This window comes from Dermochelys coriacea, chromosome 9 (genome assembly GCF_009764565.3).
Source record: "Dermochelys coriacea isolate rDerCor1 chromosome 9, rDerCor1.pri.v4, whole genome shotgun sequence".
Lineage (NCBI taxonomy): Eukaryota > Metazoa > Chordata > Testudines > Dermochelyidae > Dermochelys > Dermochelys coriacea.
Genome location: NC_050076.1, coordinates 99,801,660 through 99,814,985, shown reverse-complemented (window position 1 = coordinate 99,814,985; position 13,326 = coordinate 99,801,660). Strand labels below are relative to the sequence as shown.

Sequence of the window (13,326 nt, the reverse complement as noted above, 5' to 3'; positions counted from 1 at the left end):
CACCTAAGTGGTAACAAGGGTGCATACTGCAATGGAATATATGTGACAAGTACATGAAACACACAAACATGACATCTATCCTCTGGGAACTGGACAGAGCAGACAGCTGTCAGGAGTTTGGAAATGTTAAATGCTCTAATTTTGGTGGGTCATGTCTGAAGAGATGACTCAAGTAGTGTAACCATTCCATTTCCACTACACAGCTTTTCCATTTAGGACACCTGTTCACATGAGTCCTTGTCAAGTGGGTGGAGATCTCTTGTTATGAGCATCTCGTTACTCTTATGAGTATCTCTTGTTTTTGAACTAGTGTGTTGGAGATCCTAACTTCCAATGGAAAAAAAAAACCCAACAGCTAGTTTCACTCAAATCTCTGACCCACACCCTAATGATCAGTCATGAACATGGATAACTACAAATGATAAGATAAGACAACAACTTTTGGAAGATTCCCACTATTAGACTGGTAATTCTTCTCTCCCTCACACTTCATACTCAGGTCTATCAGCTTGATGTCTGTAGACTCGTTTGGTTTTTATAAACCTGTTTGTGCAATTCAGATTTTATTTCCATAACCTCAGAAGTTTTGCTGGGGATGAAACACAGGTTTTGATATACTGTTTTCTGCATTACAGATCTCTAACAAACAGCTTTTAAAAATTAATGCATTCTGTACTAAGTTTACCAGAAAGATATCACCAGTTCCTTTCCAGCAAAGCATAACACAGTTAACACTTCCTCCCTACTGCTTATTGTCTAGTGTTTAGAGGGGAGGATTGGTACTCAGGACTCTTGGGTTCTTTTCCCACCTCTATCACTAATTCACAGTGTGGCCACAGGCAAGTCTCAACTTCTATCGACTCATCTGTAAAATCAGCACATCTACCTCAGAGGTGTACAAGGCTATTCTTAAATGAAATGCATCAAGTGCACAATATTAATTAAATAATCATTTGATCTAGAAACAAACATCTGTTATTCATTTTGTCCCCATATTAATGGAACATCTTTCATTCAGCACTAGCACCAAAAGTATGCCTATTTTCATGTCTAGTCAAACTCACACAACATGAAGAATTAATAATATGATTTTACAGTAAAAAAAACAGGTGCTGCAGAACAATCTTCCTCTTGACAAGTGCCGAGGAACTAAAATCCCTACAGACTTTGAAGTGGTAATTTTAAGACTAGAACATCTCAGCCCCAAGAAAGTGCAAGAATATACTTAAGTGGAAGGGCTTAAGTCAGAGAGGTCTAGCTCATGAAGTGTTTTAATAGTAATCAGCAGCATTTTAAAAATTACCATTTAAAAAAAACAATCACAGTAACCATGTAAGATATTTAAGAACAACAAAAAATAAAAAAAATTAAAAAAAGTTTTAGTCCTAGGGAGAGGTACAGAAGCTTCATTGTGATTGAGCTGTTCTTTTGGAAGAGCACTCAGCGGGTGTGTTAACTAGCTGTAATAGTTAAGTCCCTTCAAAAGTCATCAACTAGTTACTCCTCTGACAAAAGGAAAACAACAAGCACAACAGTAAGAGCCTGTTGCTAGTTCAGAGTATATGAGAGATTCTCAAAAAAAAAGAAAAAAAAAAAAAAAGAAAGCACAAATATACAGTACATATTTAACAAAGCTACCTTAATTTAGTGGGAGCAGGCGGTAGAAGGGAAGTCAGCATACATTACCTGATGCAGTCTCTATAGGTTTGGTCAAGGAATTCACCATGCCATCATCCTCAAATGCTAATTTCGGACTAGAGGGAACTATAGCAGCATCATTCAAATTTTCATTACAGTTATCAGCAGTGATGCTGTCTGAACTCAGTTTGGTTGACTTGGAATGTACTCCAAGATCAATAATTTCTTCAAAAGTCCATGCATTAGATTTTCCATTGAGATTTTGTACAAGTCCAATCGTATGATCAGCTTCATTAACGTGCAATATTTCTGAATTCTGGATAACCATTTCTTTTGCTGAAGGACTGGAGAAAGAACAAACACATTTGTTAAGAGTGCTGGACACCTGACCCTTATTTACCAACAGAAAAGGAGGTCAGCCAATTAGAAATCCCTATATTCTCCTCAACGAATATTTTTCGGGATAAACTGCCCTATCTGCCATGCGATGTTATAGGAGTCAGATCAGAAGGAACAACTGCAGCAACATCCAGTCAGTCACTTCTGCACCAATAACCATCAGATAAGAGCACAACTACACAGAATTGGTATTAAAAAAAGTCACAGGATCCATGTCCCTGCTTTAATAGTCTGTGTTTCTCCTTTGTTTTCAGATTCATTTTTGATAAACACATGCATTTACTGATTCACAAACTACTCTGTAAAAGTGTTATTTTCAAGCCATCAGTTTCAATTAATTTTTGAAGAAGTCATGAAACATTTACACTTTATATTCAGTTACTAGATATATAGCAAGAACAGAAACTTAATTTAATATCAGAGAATTTTCAGTGCAAATTCTAAAGCATCATTAGGATTTGGACAAAAACAGAATTTCCCATGAATCTAGAGATTTTTCCTAGGACTGGATGGAAATTGTCTCTCTGAAAATGAGAAATGTTTTATTAAAAACTAATACTCAAATTCCCACCAAGTGAGGTTTTTAACATTGTTTTAGCTAAGTTGAAGGTGTCTTAGAGAATCCTGTAGATACTCGCCCTTCTCTCTATTCTCTTGTTTGGAGATTTAGTAACAAACTGTCATCCAACCCCAGGGAAAACTGTTCAGGTTGTTGCCTTTGTTTACAAGTAAGTTAGGCATGTTTCTGTTTGTCTGGCAACATCTCAGTCCACTTACCACCACCACTGTTACTGACACGGCACTATCAAAAACAAGCAGCTTATGCATTAAATAGCAAACTGACAGTCTGATCACATAATACACTTGAGGCAATGGGCACTGCTTCATAATAGAAAGTTTTAAACTGATATTTTTCTTTATCAGGATACCGATGCTTTAGCAAGTTCTGAAGCAAACTAACAAAATCCCTGGATTTAGTTTCTGTACATTAAATTAATTGATCAAATGTGGGCCTGTTCAATTTCACACCAGATTTACACTGAGGTACATCTCCACTGACTTCACTACTGTTACTCCAGACTCGCGTTAGATTGAGAGGAATCACAATCAGCTCCAAAATACAACAATGTATAATTATACAAGAAGGAATAATAATTCCTATTTTATTTTATAATATAATGTTACATTAAATATATAAAACAAAGTGGCATATTTCATTTTAAAAATACTAACTTGAAGTTTTGCCTAGAGTAAATCAGGTGTTTCCTGACAACTACAACAAAACTCGACAGTCTCAAACTAAATTTTTGGCAACCTATGATCAGTACTAAACACAAACTATATTTAAAGATTTCTTGCGTAAATTACAATCAGATGCAATCTTTACATTAGGCCACCATCACACATGCTTACCTGTAACCCTTTAGCTGCATAACATGCAAAGACCCCTCATTAGTCGTCTTCTGATAAATGTCTTGCTCATCTCCATTCATAAGTACTTCATCAGCCTCCATTTTTGACATATCTTGCATTGAAGATTCTGTAGAAGTCAAACCACATGCAAACTCAGAACTACATTGTGTCTGCATCTTGATTTCTTGAGACAGATCAACATCATTTATCTTTTCTGAAAGACAGAGAGCTGCAATATATTAGGTTTGCGATTCCAAATTAACACCACACCAATAAATGCCTAACTGGTCTCTCTCCTAGCTGGAATGTTCTGAACATACAGTCTCATAAAACGAACATCTCTAATGGGAAATTGGCTATAATGATATTGAATAATACATGTATTTTTACAGAGCCAAAACAAATCTAAAATATTATTTTTGTATAGTCATTCTCAAATCATACATTTTTTGTTAACAATTTTGCCTGTCTTCCACACTATGGAATAAATAATCTATTCTCATTTTTATGCACACCGCTTCCATGGCAATTGTGGAAATGGTGTACTTAAATCATCATACATCAGCATGAAAATAAACTTACAGTAAATATTGCCAATTGCTGAAAACTGAGTAAGGTCTTTCAGAGGATGAGTGAAGAAACAAAATTCTTCGTTTATTAGGGAGTCCAGATCCCACTGAGACAATGACTACCCCACTTTAGAATACAAGCGATTTTAACCATTTTGGACCTAATTTACCAAACATTGTTTACCTGGTTGATATGTTTTTTCAAGGCCCAACTCTCCCTCCTCTTCAGCATCCTCTTCCTCTTCCCCCTCATTAGCAGACTTCTCTTCATTCTGTAACAGAAATCTGTATTACTGCTAACTTAAACTGTTCTAAGTAACACAACAACACACAATATTTATCGCGAACCATCCACATCCACGGAAATGCATCCGATGAAGTGAGCTGTAGCTCACGAAAGCTTATGCTCTAATAAATTTGTTAGTCTCTAAGGTGCCACAAGTACTCCTTTTCTTTTTGCGAATACAGACTAACACGGCTGCTACTCAAACATCCACATATTATCACACAGGCCATGATTCAATATATTTTAAAAGATGTACATCCAGCTTACATGCTGCAGACACCCTCAGGAGTATTTAAGAATTGCGTTGAGTATACAGAGAGTTACTATTGGTCATTGCACAGGATCCTTGTGCTATGACTGGAAGCCATTTCATTTCAGTCGAACAGAACATAAAGATGCTTGTTATCCTTCTGAAAGGAAAGTATTTAATGGAAAGGTTCTGAAAGTGAAACATGAGAACTTCTTGAATCTATATAATGTCACAAAACAAACAAGTACCTTGGCTTCATTCTGATCTGACTTCCGAGTTCTTTTCATTATTTCTTCAATTCTCTGTTAAAGCAAACAGTGAATTTGTCACATCATGGAAAAGGCTGAACTTTGATCATCTGGATTCTTTTATCAACTTTTGTATTTAAAGGATTTAAAAATTCTTTACTTTATTTACCATTTTAATTAATTTTTTAGAACAGAAATCAAAATATACCTTTAAAAATGCAATTTGATTTATTCAAATACATGTGAGACTGTTCCCAGTGCAGATGGTTTGTTTAACTCTATTCACCAAATTGCTTTAACATAAAAAAAGAGTCTTAACACACTCTCTTAAAGGCTCCCTTAAAGGCTTGAAAGTAAGAACTATGCACCTTTTTCCTTTCAAGTCTCTCCTGCATATTTTGCTGCATAATTCTCTCTCGCTCCTGCCGTTGTCTTTCAGCTTCTTCTTGGGCTTTTGCTTCAGCTTCCTCTCTCTAAAATTAAGGCAGAGAATATGGGATGCAATACATAATTCAATTTTAAGGTGTCAAAAGAGCTATTTTATCATTCGTTATTTTGTAGATGAGATAAATGGTTCATACCACCACTTAAGCATCTGGTGTGCAGTACATGTAAATACCTATTATCCTAATCCTGAAAATCTGAATTACAGATTTGCCACCCGATTCTGAAATTCACAGAAAAAAATATTTAGTTAAATTATCATCCAAGTTCTTTAGATGTCCCCAGACCTATCTGAATAGTTAAACCTGTACTTTAGAATAAAGGTCCATTTAAGGAAGATACTTTTAGAAACCATGAGGAAAGCAGCTAAATTGCAAATATAGCAACATTAATTTAAAACCTTTGTAGTCAGATATTTGTATTTAAGATAACTGGCACTGAATATCTTAGTGCTCCCACTATAACGGAATCTGTTGTTCAGTATGATTGCAAGCCTTGGTGGGGAGATAAGAGCATTCTTAACACTAGCTTATTTTTATAACAATTATTCAGAACAGTAAAGTATGATAGAGACTGAGAATGAAAAGTTTATGAGACAGTTATAGAGACAATATATACCAAAGATACAAATGACTGTTAGAAATTCATCATACATTGAACAAGGTCCATATAGCCTGAAAAATATAATTCATTCATTCATTAGGAAGGATTCCTTTTCCAGGTTATACAGACATTAATTAGCCATGAAAGGCTATATTAGGGATTAGTAGTATTTTCATTTGTAGCATGTGGGGGGCCATGGATCAGCATTCATGTCACACTGTGCGCCAGCACCTGGCCCGGGCAAGCTAATGATCCAATCAGTGGACCAAATTCGGTGATGATTCCTGGTCATGTGCCACCTGAGGCACATTGCACATATGCTAAGAAGTATTTTAAAATCTGCTGTAACATTACCTTTTATAGAGAAGTTAGATCACACAAGGTGCCCCAGACTCCTCTGATCTTTTAAAACAGGAAGCTCTGTAAGTGGCCCCAATAAGATTATGAAGAAGTGCTAGTATACTTTGGCTTTTACAGAGTTCCTTGCATTTACCTACCAAGCAGCTTTCGGCCACCAGTGCACTGAACATGACTAAAATGGTTTTGAAATATCTGCTTCTTTCCCAGACCCCAAAGCCACACAATTTAGGAAGATTTCAATAGTTTTATCTATGGTATCCTAATGTCCCTTTATGATTGGGCATTTTCCAACATGAACTGATCCAGGATCTAAAAAGAATGACTTAACAGCTTTTCCAAGGAACAGAGTCATGTTCTACATCTAGCAAGTAAACTTGTTAAACCTACTAGTTTTTCCTGCTCCTCCTGTTCTTTGCGAACTCTCTCTTCAGCTTGTCTTTGCTGTTCTTCATCATCAAGTCTTTTTTCTTCCTCCAGTCTCTGGAGCGCCTCCTCTCTTTGTACTTTATCTTCCATCATTTTCTTTACCATTTCTTCTTCTCTGCTCCTAGTATTTCCAAGAAATGGATTACAGACTGGATATTATTTAAAGTGTGAGAGAGAAAGTTTAAAGCTTGTGAAAGATGCCAAAGAGTAGGTCTACACTACAGCTGGGAGCATGCTATACAGAGCAGTGTGGACGTTGCCACAGGGCTAGTCACATAAGCTTGGACCCAGGCGGGCTTGCTCTTGAGCAGCTAGCAGAGCCACAACATCCACGTTGCTATTTTTAGCACACTACTTTGAGTGGAGCTAGAGCATGTCTGTCTACCTGGGTTGGGAGGCACGCTCCCAGCTGCAGTGTACACATACCCAAACTCTCAGTTCTGAAGACCAAAGCCAGCTATAGTAGATTCCACTTATTACCAACCACCAAGGGGTTGCCAGCAAAAAAGTTGCCAATAAGCTGAAGGCAGTTTTGTGGGGCTGCAGCTAGGGAAGGAAATACTGCCATGCATCTTGCCAACCTGGTTGTAAGCAGAGCAGCCAGGAGGGGGGTTGCAGCCCAAAAGCCAGGGCTTTACATGGGGAGGGGAAGCTGTGGGCAGGGCAGCAGCGGGAGAGGTACCATGAAGCTCCATGGACCCCCAACACTGCTGCTCCCCATGGAAAGCCCTGGCATCCAGGCTGCAGCCACCCCACGTTGCCCTGCCACAGCCCCCTCCAAGCACAGAATTGGGACTCCTGCAGAGGTTACCCTGTTGGATGGAGATGCAGAGGTCCCAGCCTCTTATCTCCTGAGTGGTCCAGGGTTGCACATAGGTTTGTGAGACTGTAGCCAAGGAAGGAAGGGCTGAGGTCCTGCTGCAGGCAGGTTTTCAGGGCTACAGGCAGGGAAGGCATGTCCAAGTGCTTCCTTGTTGGCAGCTAGGGCCTTTCTTCCAAAAAAAAGTTTTCAATAAGTGGCATGCTGTTGCCAATATCTGAATCTCATTAACATTAAAGTCAACAGGACAGGATTGATTCCCGGCAAAATTTTGCTATTAACCAGAAGATGTTAATATCAGGGTTGTTATTAAGTGGCATCCACTGTGTCTAGCCATTGAACAGATAAAACAAAAACAGCAAACAGTAAAAGTTTACAAACACCGCCATTCCATCAGTCTCTCTTTCAACTGTGAGCTGGAGGAACAGAAAGGTAATTCATCCTTCCTGGACAGTTAATTCTTTGGACACTACCGATAAAAGATAATACTTGTAGTCCAGCTCTCTGTACTGAGGCAGGACTATATGACCTATTGAGGTCCCTTCCAGTCCTACATTTTTATGATACTGTCAAGAAGGGTGCCAGTTGTTCTGGTGATATGGACACTTGTCCACTGAGAACTGGACTAATAAGAGAAATGCATTGCATGTACGCTACCTGCCATCCACCACGTGGCATCTCCATCATCATCATCAACCCGGAGTGAATTTAAACTGGGAACCTAGAAGTCAACATGTCTCCCAAGTTTGCCAAAGAAGAGTTTACGAGGAATACATCAGACCCCAAGAGTTATGAACTGACCCGTCAACCACACCCTCATTTGGAAGCGGAAGTACACAATCAAGCAGCAGAGACCCAAAAAAGCAAATACTGTACAGGACAGTACTGTGTTAAATGTAAACTACTAAAAAATAAAGGGAAAGTTTAAAAAAGGTTTGACAAGTTAAGGAAACTATCTGTGCTTGTTTCATTTAAATTAAGCTGATTAAAAAGCAGCATTTTTCTTCTGAATAGTAAAGTTTCAAAGCTGTATTAAGTCAATATTCAGCTATAAATTTTTGAAACAACCATAACGTTTTGTTCAGAGTTACGAACAACCTCCATTCCTGAGGTGTTCATAACGGAAATTCTACTGTAGTTTGAAGAGGATTTTAATATCCTATAAAGAAAATTAAATGCAACTGGAATAAGAAGCATATCCTATATTTTAAATAGCAGAATCACTGGAGACCTGAAAGGAAGGGAAGCAGTCTGCCTAGAAAGTGACATCGCAATTTCACACAAACTTCTGACATTCAAAAGGATATGTATTTCCAGCAAACTCTGCCATATGTACCTGCCTCTCTGCAGATTCTCGCATGTGTAGCTAAAATACATGCCAATCAAATTTGCACCACAGAAAATATTGTTGTCCGGTATTTACAAGTTACCTTTCCTCCTCTTCTCTCTGAATTCTTTCCTGGTCTTCACGCTCTCTTTGCTCCCGGGCAAGACGTCGTTTCTCTGCTAAGATTTTAGCGGCTTCTTCGGCTGTTGTGGTTCCTGGAATAGTTTTGCTACTAGATTCTGTAATTTGAAAGAAGGTGCTGTTATATAGTATCATCCACTTCAAAACATGCCTTCACCACTGTGATATGAGAGGCAAGTAACACTGCTTTGTCCAACTGCCCTACCATTATTAACATAAGTACTCAACCAGTTATTCAAAGCACTCTGTATTCAACACATAGGGAGACTGGAAGAAAATCCTAAACAGTTGAAAGAAAGCAACAATAGGATCCCAGTACCTTATTTACACTGCAGACATACTATATTAACTCATTCAGCAATACACCTTTGGTTGTTTTCAGATGATACTACTGAAAGTGCATTGTGGTATTCCAATAATTTGAAGACCACTCAGGTTTAAATGCAAACAAGAACAAACTTTATTCCTGGGGTCTTACTGGCACCCCACTAGGTTTCTCTTCCTTGGGACCCCCACTGCGGTGTCTTCTCTTTCGCCTCTTGGTTTCTTAAAGGAGCCACACCTCATAAGCAACCATTCCCAAATACTACATGCATCTCTGCTACAAATAATGCTTTAATAATCATAACAATGAAAAAAGAGTATTTCCAAAAACAAATAACTGTGTAACCTTCAAAGACTGTTCTATTAGCGCTTTTTAAAAAAATCTGGAGAAATATTATTGTATGAGCAATAAGCTTGTTAGTCTTCCTTATAATAAACAGGACAAACACATTTTGGACCAAAAGAGGAAGCATCAATTTTAAAAATCCATTTTCCAAAATTAGTAATATTTTTAGAATATTAACAACTATGCATTTGTTTTATCAGTAATATTCAACTAGAGGAAAACATACTACGATTTTAAATCATGTCCACACAGTGACATTGCTACATTCTCATTTTACATGGAGATCAAAACATCTCTAACTGCTCTTTTTATATAATATACAAAGATAATATATTACAAGGCCTAAGGGCACAACCAAACTCTCTTTTATATACCCCCCATCCCCCTCCCACTGCCCTGGAGTCTGAGTACAAGAAACATGTTCATAAAAATATTCTGAAAAGCCACTTGACTAACTTATACTGTAAACAAACCCCTTGTTTTTAGGACGTATCCCCATCTTCTTGAAGTATAACTGGTTTTAATGTAACTGATGTCTGATCTTTAGAACAGCTAGGGCCTGATTTTCAGTTGCTGTAAATCAGCGTAGTTCCACTGAAAGCAATATACCTATGCCAATTAATACTAGCTGAGATTCTTCCCTTAAATTTTTTTTTTTTAAACATCCTTACAGATGGGCAGATAACTGCTGGTGTAACACTGATAAATCTTACCAGTCCAAATGATTAATATTTGGAAAATTCTTCAAATGAAAAAAAAAATTCGACATTTCAATAAGCAGTAAAATCAATGCACTGACAAAAGTATTTTGCTTCTAGCCTAAAAAAAAAACCTACTTCAATATAATATGCCAATTTATGTGACATTCAGACACTATTTATAAGTTTAGGACAGCACAGTGGGAAAGATTTCTCAAGAATTGGGTATGGACTGTGAATGAGAAGTCAATTATCAACTGTAGAGTGAAAGCGTCAATTGCACGTATTCAGCTGTGGAGTCAAGACAAAGTTTTGTGCACACAAATTGTGCTTGCAAAACTGAGGGGGTGTAAGTATGTACAAAGGATTCCAATTTCCTAACTAGCACTGCTGGAGAGTTTTTTCCTATGTATTTAAGATTTATACAATTTCTGGGGTGTATCCAGGGCTTTTACCACCTTTGACTTAAGAAATGCAATCATACTAGTTTCAGAGTAGCAGCTGTGTTAGTCTGTATTCGCAAAAAGAAAAGGAGTACTTGTGGCACCTTAGAGACTAACAAATAATGCATCCGATGAAGTGAGCTGTAGCTCACGAAAGCTTATGCTCAAATAAATTTGTTAGTCTCTAAGGTGCCACAATCATACTAGTACAAGCAAGAATAAAACTGTATCACCAAACCCAGAAACAAGACAGTCCAAAGAATACTGAAATACCCAACCTCCCCAAGCAATACCAAACCACACAGACCATCCCTCTGCACATACCTACCTCCCAAATTGCACAGGAGAGCAGTCAGGACAGGTGCAAAGACTGGTTCTGGTACCAATCATCTACCTCCCCAAATAAAAGCTTTGTATGCATAGCAGGAAGATTGATTCCATTAAAAACAATACTAAGGGAAAGTCTTTTCCTTCAAACATTCTTAAGCTATTTGTTGTATGAAAATTTGGGAAAGAAAAAACTTAAGTTGATAATACACAAAGCACAGCATGTATGTGCAAAGAATTAGCTTACTAAACTTCAGAGAAGCTATTGCTTGCATCAGACATTGACGTTTTTGAAATAGACCCGGGAAGGCAAACATACAGAGGGAGGCAGTTGTTCACTTCTGGTCATGAAGTCTGGCTGCTACTGTGGGCTAATGTATAGGACATTGGACTGGGAGTCAAGACACCTGGGTGCTGATTGCAGCTCTATCACTAGCTTGCTGTGTGACATCAGGCAAGTCATTTCAATTCTGTGCCTGTTCCCCTGCCACCCTTGATCTGCCTCATCTGTAGAAATTATAAGCTGTCTGGGAAGGTACTGTCTCTTACTACAAGTCTGTACAGCAATGAACACAATTGGCCCTGATCTAGGCATTACTATAATATAAACAATAGCGCAACTATTGCAAAGCCAACAGAATTCTTACACCTGCTCTGTTTATACACAAAGCCAAAGCCAAGTCAACAAAACAGTGATGCCATCAATAATCAACCATTCAACTTGGACAAACCTATCACAAAAGTGAGCCTGACTATATATTCCCATGAAGAATGCAGGCCCTCAGTGTAAAATCTCTACCTGAGGCAATACCATTTTAAGATTACAAGCTATACACCACCACATAAATTATCTGAGTATGCAATATAAAAAAAGAAAGAAAACCAGTCACAGTAATGTTCAAAAGGGCAGATTACTAGGACAGGTCAGGATGGGGAAGGAAATAGGAAGAAGATGGAAGCCAGCAGGGTGGGAGAGGCAATTTGCGGAAGATGAATATTTTCCCTCTTGAAGGTGGATCATAGTTTTCCATAAGGATTTCAGCACAGACTAACTCTGTGCATTCAAGATTAGGAGCACAAATTTCTGGACATGCAGTAGAGAGTGTACAAGCTTTGGAATACCAAAGTCTCAGATATGCATGTACCAACATCATTTGGTGCACAAGTAAAGTATGCAGACACGTGGGTACCTGAATTGTATGTTGTCAGTTTTGAGGCACAAATTTAAGTTTTCCATGATCTTTGTCTTGCTCAATTCCTCCATCTGTGCTACTTGGAGCTCCTTGCGTCTGTAGAGCAAAAGAGGTCATCTTCCAACTCAGGAAAGTGCTTCTTCAGAGGACCTATATAATCCTCCTCTATCTTTGCATCAGTGGGGATGGAAGATGATGCACTTTTTATGCTCCTATGTCACATAATCCATCTACCCAAAGCCAAAATTTCAGACAGATTTAGTCATTACAGAACGGGTCCCCCCAGTATGAACACATGCATTAGCAATGTTCTCCCATTGTAGCTTTGTGCGCTGTTCAGTTTTCCTACAGTTATATTCCTGATGAACTTTCATTTCTCAGGATTGTCTCATTCCTTTTCTGTACTTTTTAAAACAAGCTACGCATAATTTAAAAGTAACCCAACAGGACTGCTGTTCAGTTGTTGGTGTTTGGCGTCACGCACTGTCAGCTTGTGGGTTATGAGAAGCACTCCTTGAAAGGAAGCAGAAATTGTGACACTTCCAGCCCCATTATGTGTGTAGAGTTCCTTCTACCAACTCCTTCTCTGAGGATTCACTGTCAGCACTACTTGACGTGTCTGGGTTAAGGGGGTGGAAGGAGTGTGTTAAGTAGGCCTGTGGAACTGTTGCCTTTTGAAGAATTGATGGTGGTTTACCCTCCTCCCTAGGTCTAGTGAAGCTACAGTTTCCTGTATGATGGATTGAAGAATGTGCCAGCTATCTAAGGAGGAGCCTGCCATCTCCTCACTGCAATGTGGTTTTTTACCTAGCCACTAAGATAATGTATACCTGTGTTGAAACAGTGTGATGTGTGGCATTAGAAAGAAAGTTATCACCCATACCTCAATGTGGGCTATTTGTTTTATCCTTATACCCTCCGACTCCTCAACAACTCAGACATATAATTATTTCATTCAAGTTTATTACCCATCATAAAACACACAAGTTGACAACTCAGATGAATGAGCACATATGTTTTTAAGTTGAAACAAGCCTTTTAACTCATGAAGAGAAGCTGTGTAAGACTGCT

The 13,326-nt window shown here is 38.3% G+C and overlaps 1 protein-coding gene across 3 annotated transcripts in view; it reads right to left on the bottom strand.

Moving 5' to 3' along the window:
• Window positions 1-13,326, bottom strand: part of MAP7D3 (MAP7 domain containing 3) — a 253,954-nt gene that overhangs the window by 2,134 nt on the left and 238,494 nt on the right. The window contains exons 15-21 of one of the 3 annotated variants that reach the window (XM_043492118.1): window positions 8,887-9,022; window positions 6,598-6,757; window positions 5,172-5,276; window positions 4,804-4,857; window positions 4,204-4,291; window positions 3,451-3,679; window positions 1,687-1,982 (exon numbers count right to left, since the gene is read on the bottom strand). In XM_043492118.1, the coding sequence (XP_043348053.1) occupies window positions 1,687-1,982; window positions 3,451-3,679; window positions 4,204-4,291; window positions 4,804-4,857; window positions 5,172-5,276; window positions 6,598-6,757; window positions 8,887-9,022 (1,068 nt within the window). The remainder of the gene's footprint in view (window positions 1-1,686; window positions 1,983-3,450; window positions 3,680-4,203; window positions 4,292-4,803; window positions 4,858-5,171; window positions 5,277-6,597; window positions 6,758-8,886; window positions 9,023-13,326) is intronic. The other 2 variants (XM_038415867.2, XM_043492119.1) reach the window with 2 other exon arrangements.